Source organism: Typopeltis vanoorti, chromosome 2 (assembly GCF_054136105.1).
Source record: "Typopeltis vanoorti isolate ZY-2024b chromosome 2, IOZ_Tvanoo_1.0, whole genome shotgun sequence".
In the NCBI taxonomy this organism is placed as follows: domain Eukaryota; kingdom Metazoa; phylum Arthropoda; class Arachnida; order Uropygi; family Thelyphonidae; genus Typopeltis; species Typopeltis vanoorti.
Genome location: NC_143550.1, coordinates 40,694,284 through 40,711,517, shown reverse-complemented (window position 1 = coordinate 40,711,517; position 17,234 = coordinate 40,694,284). Strand labels below are relative to the sequence as shown.

At 36.7% G+C, this 17,234-nt stretch overlaps 1 protein-coding gene across 3 annotated transcripts in view; it reads left to right on the top strand.

Annotated features, from left to right (window-relative positions):
- PIG-B (phosphatidylinositol glycan anchor biosynthesis class B) overlaps positions 1–17,234 on the top strand; it is a 118,531-nt gene that overhangs the window by 38,484 nt on the left and 62,813 nt on the right. For all 3 annotated transcript variants that reach the window (XM_090411104.1, XM_090411085.1, XM_090411094.1), the window contains one exon: positions 81–307. In XM_090411104.1, the coding sequence (XP_090267230.1) occupies positions 81–307 (227 nt within the window). The remainder of the gene's footprint in view (positions 1–80; positions 308–17,234) is intronic.

Genomic DNA, 17,234 nt, shown 5'->3' with positions numbered 1-17,234 from the left:
TATTTTTTTTAAGTATGCAGGAATTTTCCTCATATTATTATAATAGCTGATGTATACATAATTTGATTGTGTTTTTCTAGATTCATATACCAAGAGTGTTGCAGGCATTAATAGCTGGAACTGGTGATTATTTTACATATAAGCTGTCAGAGCAATTGCATGGAACGTCTGCAGCAAAATGGACATCATTTTGTCTTCTGACTTCATGGTTTCTTTTTTATTGTGCACCAAGAACTATCAGTAATACAGTGGAAGCATCTCTTACTGCTGCAGGACTTCATTTCTATCCATGGTTAAGACATTCTAAGTAGGATACTTTTTGTTAACTAAAAGAGTATTTCAAAATCTTAAAATTTGAAATAATAAATAACCAGTTTTATTAACTATGCTACTAGCCAGGATATATATATATATATACGTCCAAGTTACCATGGATGTGAAGTGCATATTAAAATTGTAATACCATTGACATTACATTGAAATATATGATGGATACGAAGCGTATGAGGAAGGATGCGTATTTGATCCATAATGCTCAGTAAGATGGTTAAAGAAATATTATTTCTGGAAAATTTCCCATGCTACTCCTCTAAATTAGTATTAATTTTTATGAACAATTAATTTAATATTAATAATTATGTTAATAATTAATTTTTTAAATTAGCAAAAATTAATGCAAATCAACAAAGCCGTAATAGGAAAATGAAACAATGCTAAGAATATTGGAAACAACAGCCATAAAATGTGACAAAAACTCCACAAATGTTCACCACTCCATATAATCTCTGAGAGTAAGTGGAAGCTCCATGACATGAAAATTAGGTCAAGATTCCAACCAATGGAAAACAACACAAATAACCCAAGACAACCGACATGATAGTCTCCACTTTTCCAACGAGCTCTGAAGACAACTCTCAGTCAAAATGGTTCACACCCCCATTACTTCCATTCCTAATCTTGATTCATCATAATAAATTTAGTTTAATCCTTTATCCAAGTGTAGGCAAACAAAGTTTGCACCAAACAAAGGAGATGTGCTTTGCATTATGGGAGATACTAAGACAAGTAGTGATGAGAGCTTGGTCCACCTTTACCACGAGTTGCCTCAGTGCTGAAGATACTTCAGGCGCAAACTTCGTTTGCTTACACTTGGTTAAAGGATTAAACTAAATTTATTATAGTCTAACCAAGTGCAAAAAAACTTCCAACATCTTTCTCTAAATCCAGAGTAATTTAATAATAAGGTGAGATACCTTTTGGCCACTTGTATCGATAAATATGACCTCTCCATTGCTTCCACCATAGTATCACCATCTCTGGGTCTGGCTCTCACTGACAAGACCTCAATAATGGTCGAAACCAGTCTGGGTAGTGGCCCTTCCCTTAATGCAAAGCATTATGCATGTCCATAAGGAGATGTGCTTTGCATTATGGGAGATACTAAGACAAGCAGTGATGAGAGCTTGGTCCACCTTTACCATGAGTTGCCTCAGTCCTGAAGATACTTCAGGCACAAACTTTGTTTGCTTACACTTGTTTAAAGGATTAAACTAAATTTATTGTAGTCTAACCAAGTGCAAAAAAACTTCCAACTTGATTCATCATATTCTATCCTTTTCCTTTCCCCTAAAAATATTCCATCTTTCTCCTTTTTTCCCAAAGAATTTATAGTCCATTCTTGGAAACCCAGTTTTAATTCCTTTGTTTTGTCTGCAGTTCTAGATCCCACATATTTTCTGTCTCCATATTTTTGTCCCCCCCCCACTCCTTTCGGTCATAGTTTCACAGTGTTATTTAAATGTTTATCATTATATGCCTGATGCTGCTCCAAAAGAAAACAACCTCGAGCATCCTACAAAGGTATGTCCAAAATTATTCCTTCCATATATTTTTCGTTTATCTGTCTTTAAAATATCAGCAATGGCTTAAATAAATTGAGTAAAATGGCAGTGACATTATACAAGGGGTACTCCTAAAGAAAAATAGGCAAAATAGCTATAAAAATTTATTATTATTATTAAAGTTTTGTAACATTATATTTAAATGAACTTTTAAGACCAAATTACTTGGTCTTAAAAAATTATACGTTTCTTAAGATATCAATATAATTTTTTTTCCTTCTTTTTTTTTTTTCAGTAGGATCTGCATAATCCTACTAAAAAAAAAGTAGAAACTTCTATTTTATTTATAGTAGACAAACATGTTTTTCCTTTGTTGCAAAGTATATTATACCAGACAAGAAATTATATACTTGTTACTTTTAGCAAAGCATAAGCAGATAAAATTCATGTATGCAGTATTTTGACAACTAGTCCACTTGTATATGCTGACATCACATCAGTTGCATCAATATCCCATAATCCAAAAGCATTATGGGCAGGGTCATTACCTGAACAATAAGAAAACGAAGTTTGCAGTGATTAGTTTACTTGTATGTAGAGGCTGTTGATTTTATACTGGTGCCTTAATATTCCATAATGCTTTTGCATTATTGAATTACATTAAAGGAACATACTACTAAGACTATTTAAGGCCTCATGCCATCATCACAACAATAGCGATGAAGAAATAGAAGAAATTTATGAACAAATAGAAGAAATCTAGAGCAGCTTTAAAGACAGAGACAATACAATAATAATGGGAGATTGGAATGGTATAGTGGGAGAAGAGAGCAATGATAATGTTTCAGGAAGATTTGGTCTTGGACGTAGGAATGAAAGAGGAAAGCAATTAATAGAATTTTGTACACAAAAACAGTTAGTTATACAAATACACTATTTCAAGTTCCAAAAAGAAGAAGATACACCTGGAAAGCACCTGGGAATTCAAATAGATATCAAATAGATTATATATTAGTCAAGAAAAGATACAGAAACCAAATAAAAAATTTCAAAAGCTATCCAGGTGCCGACATTAGTAGTGACTATGACCTTGTCTTAATGAAAACAGAACTGAAACATAGGAAACAAATCCAAAGATACAAACCAATAAGATGGAACCTTGAAAAATTAAAGAGTAAAGAAGTAAAGAGAGGATGCCAAGAGGCAACTGATCATAACATTCCAGAAAACATAAATAGTCAGAATAATACTGAAAACCAATGGAATATGATTAAAGAGTTAATTACAAGTTCATCAAATCAATTATTGAAAAATGCAGAAAAAGAAAAAAGAAAACATTGGATAACAGATGAAATATGGATGGATGCCTTATGGATGAAGGAAGAAAATCCTCCAAACAGGTTATTTGTTATACCGAACGATCATCAGACACCAATATGATTAATGGAGGCGCTGGTGTTCTCCTTCTACTCCCGAAAGGTGAAAAACTTTCAATAAAAGTTGGATCTGGGAGAATCGCTTCCAATTTTACCAGCGAACTCTACGCAATAAATAAAGCACTAGAAGCCTACTTAAATCTATCATCATCTCAACAATCTGAAGGAATTATAATTTACAGTGACTCAAGATCAGCTATGGAGGCAATCAAAAATGGCAATACCAAGCTCACACAAGACATCCATAAACTCTTAAATCAACTAAAGTGTTTAGGTAAAAGTTGCATTTTACAATGGATTCCTGCTCATGTAGGCATTGATCACAACGAAGCAGCTGATAAATTAGCAAAAGAGGCCAGAGAACTCAACCAAGAAACTCATATGATAACTCTTGCTGATGCCAATGCACTAGCAAAAGCTAAACTAATTCCATTGAAATCAGTGATACAACATCAAATTCCCGAGATCAAAGCTGACAGAAGGACCTCCACCACGATAGCAAGATTACGAACAGGACATTATAGAGGAATGAAGATCAATACAGATGATACGAGAACATATAGAAACTGCAACAACTGCCCCAATACTGAACTGACACCCACTCACATCTTTACCTGTCCAGCAATTACAGCAGCCTTGCAAGAAATAGATCCTAATCCTGAACAACAGCTCTATACAAACAAAATCACAGACATAGCCAAAGCAGTACAAGGAGCACACGGAAACATCTAAGACTCTTCAAAGGACAAGACAACAACAACAAGAAAATATAAAAATGCTGTTAAAGAAGAAGATGTGGCCAAATACAAATATCTTAAAAATCAAATTACAAGAAAATGTAGACAAGCCAAAAAAGAATACCTGGAAGAACAGTGTAATAACATAGATGAATTATTTAAAAAAGAAAAAATAGAGAAAGCCTTTAAAGAAATTAACAAACTGACTTTCAAATTTAATAAGAACAGTAAAAACAATGCCATCAAAGATGAAAATGGAAAATTACTAATACAATCTGAGGATATATTAATGAAATGGAAGAATTATCTTGAAAATCTGTATAATGGCGATGAACTTGATGTTGATAACAGCATAGAAAATCAAAATGAAGATAATCTAGGATCCCCAATAATGTGAGAAGAATTTGATAAAGCACTGTCCGAAATGAGTAAGGGAAAAAGTCTAGGTGTAGACAATATTCCTATAGAACTGCTACAAAATCTAGGTGATGAGACAAAACCCTTACTCTATCAATTAATAGCCCAAATCTATGATAGAGGAGAAATACCAAAGGAGTTTATGAAATCAACCATAATAGCAAAAAAAGAATAATGCAAACATATGCAGCCAATTTAGAACAATAGCTTTAATCCCACGTGTTAGTAAAATTCTGCTAAAAATTATTCAAAATAGAATTTATTCAAAAATAGATTGTCTATTAGATGAAGACCAATTTGGATTCAGAAAGAATAAAGGAACAAGAGAGGCAATACTCTGTTTAAGAACAATAATAGAGAGAAGATTAGACCTTAGTCGAAATACTTACATTTGCTTCCTTGATTTAGAGAAAGCGGTTGATAAAGTAAACCAGCAAATACTCCTAAATTGTCTAACTAATATCGGCATAGATTTGAGGGATAGGAAAATAATTTATCAAATTTACAAAAATCAAAATGGACGGATTAAAATCAATGATAAGGAGAAAATAATAAATATCAGGAGTGGAGTAAGACAAGGATGTATACTTTCACCACTTTTATTTAATTTATGTGTTGAAAAGGCCATTCAGGAAGCTAAAGATAAATGGTGAGCAAGTCATGTGTATAAGATTTGCTGATGACATAGCCCTTGAAGCAGAAAACAGAAGAACGTTAAAAACAATGCTAGAATTACTAAATAATAACCTTGAAAAATATAAAATGAAAATCAACACAGATAAGACTAAAATCATTGTTACAGGCAAAATCCCTATCAATACAGAGCATATAGACATCAGTGGGGAACAAATAAAACAAGTGAAAAGCTTTAAATATTTAGGAAGCCTAATAACAGAAGATGGCAGAATGAGAGAAGGCATAAGATCAAGAATAAACAACGCAAAAGCCCAATTCTCTAAGATGAAAAGCATTTTAACAGGAAACCTCAACCTACATTTGAAAAAAAAAATTAGTCAAGACATTGATATGGAGCATTGCACTGTATGGATGTGAAACCTGGATTCTAGGCAGAGAAGATGTAAGAAGATTGGAGGCTTTTGAAATGTGGTGCTGGCGTTGCATGAACAAAATAAAATGGACAGAAAAAAAATCAAACCAACAAGTCCTGAGAGAGATAAACGAAACAAGAACTCTAATAAAATCGATCAAAATTAGAAGGGATAGGTGGTTTGGACATATACTTTGACATGATGGACTTGTGAAAAGAATAACTGAAGGCAAAATAGAGGGGAAAAGATGAAGAGGCAGACCAAGGAAAAACTTTCTTGACCAAGTCAAAGACAGCATGGATTTGGGGAGTTACCAGGAGGTTAAGAAGAAAGCCAATGACAGAGTGGAATAGAGGAAATTGCTGCTGAGCTACCTGTCCCAAGTCTGATGCAACTGATAATGAGACTAAACCCAGGAAGATATCAAGATTAATTCAAAAAGAATATATTTTCCACATACAGGTATTCAGAGTATTTTAATAATACAGTGATATATCATTTTACAAATGATATATCACTGTATTATTAAAATACTCTGAATCAGAGATAGTTGTAGAAAAATTTTTCTTTTGTTACAAAATATATAATACTTGGCCAGAAATTATGTTTTCTTTAATCCTTTATTCAAGCATAAGCAAACCAAGTGCGCAGATGATTTATCTTCACAACTAGTCTGTTTATATGTATGTAGAAATTGTTGACTTTGTATCAGTATCTTATAATGCAACATGAATGTTATTTCTTGTCAGATATTACTAAACAAGTAAAAATACTGCTATCTCTGATCCAGAATATTTTAATAATATGGTGATATATCATACTACTGTATATTGAAAATATAAATGATGAGATGAATTTCATCATCCAGTATGAGACCACCACCCTACTTGTTGGAGGCCTGGAGTGGCTTGAAAAAAAAGTTCCATGTTTGATCTCTAGAGCAGGGTTTCCAGACTGTTAGATTGTGTAAAAAGTTAAATTAAAAGTACCAAAAAGAAAAAAAAAAACATATATACATATATCATCATCATCAGCCATTGTCAATCCACTGCTGGTTGAAGGCCTTTCCAAGATTACTCTAGAACTGCCTGTCCATGGCTCTCCTTTCCCACATCACTCCTGCAAATTTGATGATATCATCAATCCACCGTGATTTAGGTCGGCATTGTGGTAATTTTTCCTCTCGTGGAATCCAATTCAGTACTTCTTTTGTCCATCGTTGATCTTGTCTTCGAGCAATATGCCCAGCCCATTGCCATTTCAGATGTTTCACTCTTCCTGTGATGTCAGAGACTTTCGTTTGATTTGTTATCAGTGTATTCCTTTTGTGATCCAGTCTTGTGATACCAAGCATATTTCTTTCTATACTAAATTGCATTGTGCTTAATTTTTTTAATTTCCTTTGCATTTAGTGTCGATGTTTCACAGCCATATATCAGTATAGGAAGAATACGTTGGTTAAAAACTTTTCTTTTTCAGGCATAATGGCAGTTGGCTTTTGAATATTGAATGTAATTTTCCAGACACTTTCCACCCAAGCATTGTTTGTCTTTTAATTTCATCCATGATATTTTGTTCCATTGATATCTGTTGTCCTAAGTATATGTAATGATTTACTTGTTTAATTTCATCATACTGATTTTTATTATTTCTGGTTGGACATAGCTATTGAACATAACTTGGGTCTTCTTTAGGTTTATCTTTAGTCCAGCTGTTTTGCAACAATTTCGAGTTCTTGGATACAAGTCTGCAATTCATGCACAGTTGAAGTAAAGATAAATGTGTTATCTGCAAAGTGTGAATGGCTTAAATATCTTCCATTTATCTTCAGATCTTTCCTTTCCCAATCAAGAAGTTTGAATATTTCTTCTAGGCATGCTGTGAATAATTTCGGAGATATTGTGGCACCCTGTCTTATGCCTCTCTGTATTTCCACAGTAGAGATGTCTCTGTCGAAATGAATTGCTGCTGTGGCATTAGTGTATGCTGATTTAATGGTCCTGATGTATGGCTCCTCCACTTGTTGGTTTCATAATGCTTTAAGTATTGCACAAGTTTTTACTGAATCAAAGTCTTTCTCATAATCAATAAAACCAAGACATAATGGTAACTGATATTCATTACACTGTTCAATAATCTGTTGTACAACTTGAAAATGGTCCATTGTACTAAAGCCGCTTCAAAAGCCTGCCTGTTCTTTTGGTTGTGCTAGGTCCAGAGTTGTACGAAGCCTATGAGCTAAAACTTTTGTAAATGACTGATAGTAGACCAATGGGTTGGTAGTTCACCAAGTCTTTTACCTCACCTTTTTTTATGTAGCAGAATTAGGATAGCCTTCTACCATGTTCTTGGTACATCATTTTTCTTCAGGCATAAAGTAAATAGTTTTGCTAAGATTTGTAGATCATTTCTCCACCTGCTTTTAGAAGTTCAGCTATAACTCCATCCTCACCTGCAGCTGTTCTATTTTGCAAGATTTGGATGCTCCACATAACTTCTTCTGGTAGAATATGTGGTACTTCAGCTATTTCGTGGTTGTCTTCTTCTTCTTCATTTAATTCATCATCCTGATATAATACTGAGTAAAATTCTTCAATTCTTTTTTCTATAGCATATCTATCTCTGGTTATGGTACCATCTTGTAGTTTGACTGCAACCATCTATATATTGCTGTTCATCAATTGCTGTTTGGCTTTTTTGAGACTATGGTTGTTTTCAATTGTTTGTTATATGAATTTACAATTGATATAATATATATACACACACACACACACACACACACACACACATATACATACATACATACATATATATATATATATATATATATATATATATATATACATACATATGTATATATTATTGAAATTAGGATTTACTCGGGATGTATACATTTATAAAAATAAATTTAACTGACTAGAACCTGAGAAAGTATAACAGAAACCTTTAATACATCACGACTAGTTTCATTGGTGCTCCGACTTCTTCAGGTGAGAAATAAAAAACATTTTGACCAGACAGATAAATCTGTTTCACTTCGTCTTGAGGAACATAGACGTGACATCTCTTACAGTAGAACACGAGCAAGTGCCCTTTCCAGTCATGTCCTCTTCTCGGCAAACTCTAACCTTGAAGAACAGCCACATCAAGTTGACTGGGAACGCACTACTAATTTATATATATGCAAGGATGAATTCGAAAGAAGAATTATCGAATCAAAAGAAATAGTTCTGGACCCTTCACATTTGAACAACAATCTAAGCTACAATTTGCCTGATTCCCATAGCGCAGTAATCCAGTACTGGCACTCTAAAATTAGCTGTCGCACACATTCAACTCATGCTAACGGTAGCTCACGGTCACCTATTCAAATATGACTGGAAAGTTCATGTTTTTTACCTTGTTATTTTTATATCTTATGTTTTTTATTTCTCACCTGAAGAAGTCGGAGCACCGATGAAACTAGTCGTGATGTATTAAAGGTTTTTGTTATACTTTCTCGGGTTCTAGTCAGTTAAATTTATTTTTATATATGTATATATATATATACACACATACATATGTGTATATATATATGTTATTTATTATTTAATGACTAGAACACCGAGAATTAAAAAATAAAAGCAGATTTTATTTGCATAACTAGCTTTGTCTTCCCATTACTTCTTCAGGTGCAAAAAACATAGAAATAACCAGCAAGATAACCATACAGGAACTGGCTCTGAACAGTACAAAAAAGCATCAGCAAATAACTGTTAAGGTTCAAGCCTTGATAAGTTTAAAAAAGAACTCTCTCTAACTGTATTATTAGGCATATGTGTGCGTTTAATTTTGATTCTATTATTTTCCTTTCTATTTCGTAGTAACAACAATGAATGTTATTAGACTTTTCCCAGAGAACTGGATGTGGGAGCCCTTCCTCATTGAAATTTGCAGAAAACAAAACATGGCTAGATAAAGCACTGGCTCTTGTAATTTATATCTCTTTGATGTTCCTCTATGTGCGAAGGCAGTTCAATTGATTTTTCTGTCTGGCCAAAGTATGGTTTACCACAATTGCAGAAAATCTGGTAGACGCCAGGATATTTGAGACTGTTATGTCTAGTCTTTGGCCGACTTAAAAGCTAACATAGCTTTGGTAGTGTCATGAAGAAAGTCTGTATGTTATATTTTCTTAGAATCTCTGCCAATTTTGGTGTGACAGAGCTGATGTAAGGAATAGAAATGTTCCCTTTAAAAATTGTAGTATCTTCATTGCAGTGAGGGAGAGGATCGAACAGGAGTTTGTTGATTTTCTTCATTGAGTAGTCATTTAGTTGAAATGTAGTTAAAAGAAGATTGAGTTCATAGTTAAGTTCTTCTTCTTCGTCAGAAAGAAAATTAAATAGTAAATAACATGTACTCAAACCGAGTAAATCAATCTAAAAACATATACAGTTTACAGGTCCCCTAGTAGGCTTATCTATATCTTTATAAAAATGAAACAATGAAGCTAAGAAACTTTAAAAAAAACTCAATAAAAACTGACTTAAAAAAAAAAAAAGAGAGAGAGAGAAGGGACAAAATGCACTAAAAATTAAAAAATAACTCCTTAAATATATGAATTTAAATTTTTTTGGAGTCGGCCCCAAATTTAATGCAAACAAATTGCTCTATACAAAGTATAGTTTACAAGCTATATATATTTATAGTAACAAAAAGGTGAATATGTGTATTGGAAGTTACATATCATTGCTTCATACATTCAGTAATAAGAAATATGTTTATTCTCGATGAAAGTACACGTATGTTATTTTCTGTCATTACACCTGTATCCACTAGGTAGCAAGTACACATGTAGTAGCATGTTAGCGGCATATGTGACAGACCTCTTGCAAGAGAAATGACTTGTGTTAATAAGTATGAGTGACTGAGGGGGTAAATCCGTGGATGCATAAGAGTATTCTGTAAATAATTATTTGTTCTTAGGACTACTATTGTATCAGTTATTTTTCCATACTTCTGAATCAATTATTTTCAGAACTTTTAGTAATATTCAACAACAATTAAATAGGTTATCGTGTAATTGAAAATGTATGTAATTAGTTTGCGTTAAATTTGGCACTGACTCCAAAAAAGTTTAAACTCATATACAGGTATCTCTTGCTTAACGCAGTTTTGCTTAATGTGGGTTTTGATCAACGCAGCAAAATTAATTGTGACACTCCTTTATATATGTGGCAAGAGTTTTAATTAACGGTCCTTTAAATTTACTACGCAAAAACATGCAAGACTTGAGAAATGGTTGAAGCTTATTGCATGAGAAATAACTTAGCTTTCAAAGCTCTTTGCTTTTAGATAACGCACGTGGTCGTCTCATCCAAACTCTCTTAATGATCGGTGTGAGAATGTGAAAGTTTTATTTTTTTCCACCAAATACGACATCATTGCTACAACCCATGGACATGGGCCTCATTGCAACTTTCAAAGCCTGTTTTCTTAAAAAGACATTCTCAAAGGCAGTAGAAACAACAATGGGAGAAAATGCAATTATGCTCCAAGAATTTTAAAAAAATTTTGACATTAAACACGCAGTTGAAAACATTCATGACTCATGGGAGCAAGTTTCTTCTAGCTGCATGAGAGCTGTTTGGAAAAACCTTTTGTTGGAATGCGCTAATGACTTAGGTGGTTTTCAAAATCCTGTGAACAACGTGGTTGAAGAAATCATTGCAATTGGTGAAGACCTTGGTTTTGATGCAGAAGATGTTAAAGAAATATTGGATTCAAATTCAAAATATTTCAGTGACATCATTTATCTTCTTGAAATTGAACAACAATGCACATATGAAGACAATGAACAAATGGAATGTGAAGATGAGGTTCCAAAGGAGATAATAATCAAAGAACTGGATGGACTATTTCACAGTTTAGAATCGCTTAAGCAGTAAGTAATGGATATGGATCCAGATATCAATCAAACAATGCTTGTTTGCTGAGGTCTAGAGAGTCATTTTGCTTGTTATCGTGCTATTTATGCTGATAAGAAAAAAACTAAAACTGTTTAAACGACTCTTGATAACTTTTTTTGATTAAAAATGCAGTAACTAATGTAGATACAAACATTTACTTTGCATTCATTTTTTATCTTTCCTAAAAGAGTACCATATAAAGCGAATTATTAATACAGTAATCGATCATGGATTAATCACATGGATATGTGATTAACGCGATTTTGATATACACGGTAACATCGAGGGATTAATTAATCGCATTAATCAAGGGATACCTGTATTTAAGAAAGGATTATTTTTCACTTTTTAGTGCGTTTTGTCCCTTCTCTTTTGGCAGTTGAGTTTTTAAATGTTAATGGGGAGATGATGCATCACAGGAGATGGAGCCTGCCTGTTCCGGTCCCTCTCCTATCTCATGTATGACACTCAGCTAATGGTTAGGGATGTGTGTGTGAGCTAATCATGAGGCATGTGGTTGACGACTGAGAGGAGTTCTCCATCATGTCCCACGATAACAAGGGGGACAACTATACCAGCTCTGCTGAGTATCTTGTTCACATGTCCCGACCCTTTACTTATGGTGGTTTATGCGAGCTGGTGGTAGCGGGGCAATTGTTCGAGTTTGTCTTCTAGGATTGCTGCAGTGGTGAGCTCTGTGTGAGTCAGTGCTGAAGGTCACCCCATGAGGTGGCTATGCTTTATGCAGGACCTTTCTAGGGGCCATTTCAATGCATATATGCCGCATGAACCTGAAGAAGTGTCCACCACACCAGCCCTCCCTCAGCCCGATTCTGCCTCACACCTCTCACAACCACCTTTTCCTGTCCCCCTAGAAGGTTCCTGGCAAACGCCATGCCAGATACACCTATGCTAAAAGGAGGAAGCAGCTTAAGGATGCACCAAGGAAATATGGGCAGAGTAATCCTGTGGTGCACTGTGCTGGAGTGGCAAAGTACCAACAAAATAACCCCCAAGGTGCACAGAGCAGCGGTAGCCAGGTAATTGCAAGATCACCCTGAGATGCACTCAGGTATGGCATATAATCCGGACGTGACTTATGAGGCAGAAGCACTGTAGCTCTGGGTACCACGAGCCACAAATCCAAGTACTGCAATGTCCTCAAGTGGAAGGAGGTGGCCCCCGCATGTGCTGCAGTGCTGGCAAGGTGCATCTCCTGCTCGTCAAACCTCTGCCCAAGCCTCTCTACAACCTGGTAATGGACAGACACCCAGAGCACATCCACTTCATGGACCGTGTTCAGAAGTACAATGGCTGCTTCAAGATGACATCATTCAGTGTCAAGCAGGTTCTATGAGATGGCTTCATACTGAACCTTCAAAGTTCAGGGTCGCGTGTGGTGTATAACTAGGTAGGAAGTCTGTTGCCAGCACCTCAACAGGAAACCCAAAACAAAAACAAATCTATTTTGTGGGGAAGGATGAAAGGGAAGTGCACTTGAGGTGTAGCAACTTTCCTTACATCAAACAGGGATTGGTCAGACAACTACAGAGGATGCTACATGATGTCAACAGTTACATAAAGTACCTGAAGACTGCCTCAGATAAGGTATCTGCAACCTGCAAGAAGTTTGAAGTCATCATTCATGCAGATAGAAAGCCCACTAATGCTCAAACCTCACTTTGGTACACTAACAGCAAAGGAGGTAGCTCTGGTAATTGATGGTCAGCACTTTAAGCAGCGAGACATCGTGCTGCAGAGCCACAGCAGCACACTGCGGTGCATCAGCAGGATCCACCAGTCATATGACGCCTACGGTATCCGCTCCTCGTCTGATATGACGAGGATGGGTACTCCCCTACCACATCATGGTCAGGCAAGGGGAGGTCAACCGCATGGTATACTTTTGCTCCCTCTTCAGTCAATTTTTGGTTGACATGTACTCTAAAATAGAGACTGAGAGGTTGAATTACCTTAGGAACAACCAGGTGCAGCTGAGGGCAGAGAGGAATGCCACGGGAAAGCGGGATGCTGATGCTGCTCAGCTGGGTCAAATGGTGGTGCTCCCATCATCCTTCACTGGGGAACTTACTACATGCATGAGCGGACTCAAGACACCATGACATATGTCTGCCACCATGGCCATCCTGATCTGTTCATCACTTTCACTTGTAACCCCAGATGGAAGGATATCACAGATGCACTACTGCCTAAGCAAAAGTCTCACGATCGTCATGACATCATAGCCAGGTGTTCCATCTCAAGGTGAAGAAGATGATGGCTCTCTTGAAGAAGGGCAGTCTGTTTGGAGAAGTGCAGCGCTTCATGTACTCTGTGGAGTGGCAAAAGCAAGGTCTGCCTCGCAACCACATCTTTCTGTGGCAAAATACCTGATCCTGAGCAAGACCCTTTCCTCCACAACATTGTCAAGGCCAACATTATTCATGGACCCTGTAGCAACTTGAACCACAATTCACACTGCATGAAAGGAAGCAGCTGCAGAAAGAGGTACCCTGGCCTTTCAAAGACACTCCGACAAGAGATGATGGATACTTGCAGTATTGGAGGAGGTCCCCAGCTGATGGTGGCTTCAACATAGAAATCAGTGGGATAGAGTTGGACAACTGCTTGGTGATGCCCTACAACTCTGTCAAGTCCATCAAGTATGTGAACAAAGGAAGTGACCAGGTGGCTTTTGCCCTGGAGAATGAGAGGGATGAAGTGAAGTTGTACAAGAGTGGGCAGTACATCAGCGGCTCGAAAGCAGTTTGATGGATCTTGGCATTCCCCATTCACGAGCGGTACCCCACTGTCTTCCATCTTGAGGTGAAATGATCAGTGTGTGTACTTCTAACAACTTCTCTGCACCTCTAACAACTTGGCCAAGAAGCTCTTCTCAGCAACCCTCCTCAGACAACATTCTTGGCTTTCTTCGAGCTATGAAAAACTGACAATTTTGCAAAAACCCTCCTGTACTCTGAGGTCCCTTCTTACTTTGTGTGGCAGAATAACAAGTTCACGAGAAGGATGTGGGGGGAAGGATGTTGATGGCTGGCCAGGATCAAAGAAGTACCACATACTGGGAGGGGTGTAACTATTCACCCAAACAACACTTAGTGTTATTATCTTCGCCTGCTGCTACATGAGGTTCAAGGTCCAACATCCTTTTCAGAGCTGAAGACTGTGAATGGTGTCCTCCATCCCACATTCCAGTCTACATGTAAGGCATTAGATTTGCTGGAGGATGACAAGAACTGGGATACTACCTTGGAGGAAGCTGCTCTGTGTGATTCTCCCTTTAAGCTGCAGGTGCTCTTCACAGTGATGTTGGTGTTCTGTGATCCTCTGAGTCTTTGGAAGAAGTAAATACAAAGACAGTCTCTCAGAGGACATCACGTGACAGGTGGAGAGGGAGTTGCAAGGTAGTGCACAACAGGTGATAGACAAGGTGAACAATAGATGCCTGGTGCTGATTGAGGATGCAGTGTTAGCTTTGGGAGGACAGAGCTTGCCACCATATAGCCTGCCTCATTCAACAAGGTCTGGAGAGGGGGACCTTGAGTAGTTTTGAAGCATTGAGCATAACCCTCAAAGACATCTGGGGCAACGATGGAGTGATGGGGGAGTCACTCTGCTGCTGGCTGGAGACCTAGCAGACTGTGCCAGTAGCACCAAGGGGGAACTTGAGCTGATGAGGTTAAGGTGTGCATCAAGGCATTGTATCTATGGCCCCTCATCTGGAAACTCGCTCTCAGGAAGAACATAAGGGTCTACTTGAGAGGCAATGTCTCTGCTGGGCAATTCTCTGAACTCCTTCTCAAAATAGGAGACAGAGAGTATCACGAGTCCGAGGGAAAGGTGACCATACCTGTAGGCCTGAGCCTTATAGTACACTCACACAGCCAGTCTATGGACTGGCTGTGTGAATGTACCATTCTGACCCCCCCCCCAAGAATGACAAGGCTGCCGTCATTAATGACACTCTACTTAACTCATTTGAAGGGATAGAAATGGAATACAGGTCTTTGGGCTCAGTGGTGCAAACAGATGATGTGGTCTCCTATCCCCATGGAGTTCCTCAGTACCTTCAACCCTTCTGACTTCCTAGCCCCACAAGCTTCTCCTCAAAGTGAGGGCTCCAGTAATGTTGCTGCAGAACCTCAACCCACCCAAACTCTGCAGTGGCACCAGGCAGCGAATGAAGGCCCTCCACAGGAACGCCATCGAGGCTACAGTGTTCATCAGCTGTGCTCAGGGGGAATCGGTGTTCATACCATCAGAGTACACTTTTGAGTTCAAGAGGCTGCAGTTCCCCCTCAAGTTCTGCTTTGCTATGACCATCGACAAGTCCCAGGGGCAATTACTGAAGGTAGCAGGGATTGACTTGAGGGAGTACTGCTTCTCACATGGGCAGTTCTACATGACCTGCTCCAGAGTGAGCTCACCCAGCAGCCTGGTGATTCTAGTACCTGAGGGGAGAACCATCAATGTGGTCTACAAAGAGTTCCTTAAGTAGAGAAAACAAAGTTGTAGGTATTTTTCGCATTATTTTTTTCACTGCAATCTTCCCTTTTTTTTATTTCTTCATCAAATGTTATATTTCGAATTTCACTTCATTTTTCTGCATCAACACACTTCACTTTATTCAAACTATATATACTTTTTCTTTATTAGTTTTCATTTACTTTTGTGAACACCTTTGCAAAGCATAGGTACCATGCTATTATATCACAAAACCAATTCAAGAAACAAAAATAGCAATTTATGAAACAAAAAATGTTATATACCCAGAAGTATTATAAATTGATTGTTTTTAATAACAAAAATCTATAAATTTCAATTCTATGTACAATATCTAAAAATGTATCCAGAGACTGTAAACAAGTTAAACGAGATTAAGAACTTGAAATCAGACATTTGTAGTTTAACAAGCATATGAAAATAGTCTCTGCCTAGGTTGGTTGTCACAAAAGGATTTGCATAATGAATAGTACATCTAGTACCATGAATAGGCTAAGAGTTAAATACTCTGGAAACTGCTCTAGGGACCAAACATAGAACCTTTTCAAGTAAATTCAGATCTCTAAGCAAACTGGTAATTTCACACTGGCAGTCATTTCACAGAGGCATTCACAAATAATCATATTACAGGTGGATTTGAAAGTACAGTCATGTTGAGAGCAGAGGTGTTATCCACTCAGCCAGTCAGGCCAACTGTGTGTGTGTGCCCTGTAATATTTGTTTAATCATGTGAATTTTGATAGAATGTTGCCAACTTTGTTGGTGAAGAGCATTTATCTTTTACTAGTTTTATCACTCACCTGAGCCATAATATACACAGACATATTTTATCTGACACAGATTCATGATATCTTTAATTTTTTATACAGGGCAATTCAACACTGCTATCATGAACTTTATATCATAAACCTCAGAACTAATGAAAAGTCCCAGTTAACATTGTTCTTGAAACATCATATTTCTGAGATACTGCCCTTGGTGTCAGGAGTATGGAATTGTCTTACATAGATTCAACCTATACAATTATTGTTAGTGACTTATTTGTATACAGCAATCCCTCAATTAATACGCCTAATGTGTTCTTCAAAACAGGCACATTAATCGAAAACATACTAATCAAATATAATAACCTATGGGAAAAAGTATAATTCATTCCTCAAATTTCTTTTTGACTTAATTTTTTTTATAAAAAAATTATGGTATATCTCAGGACCTAATTAAAGGAAAACCATGAAGCTGAAAGACAATAAAACATATTCAGAATATAAATTTATTATTCTAC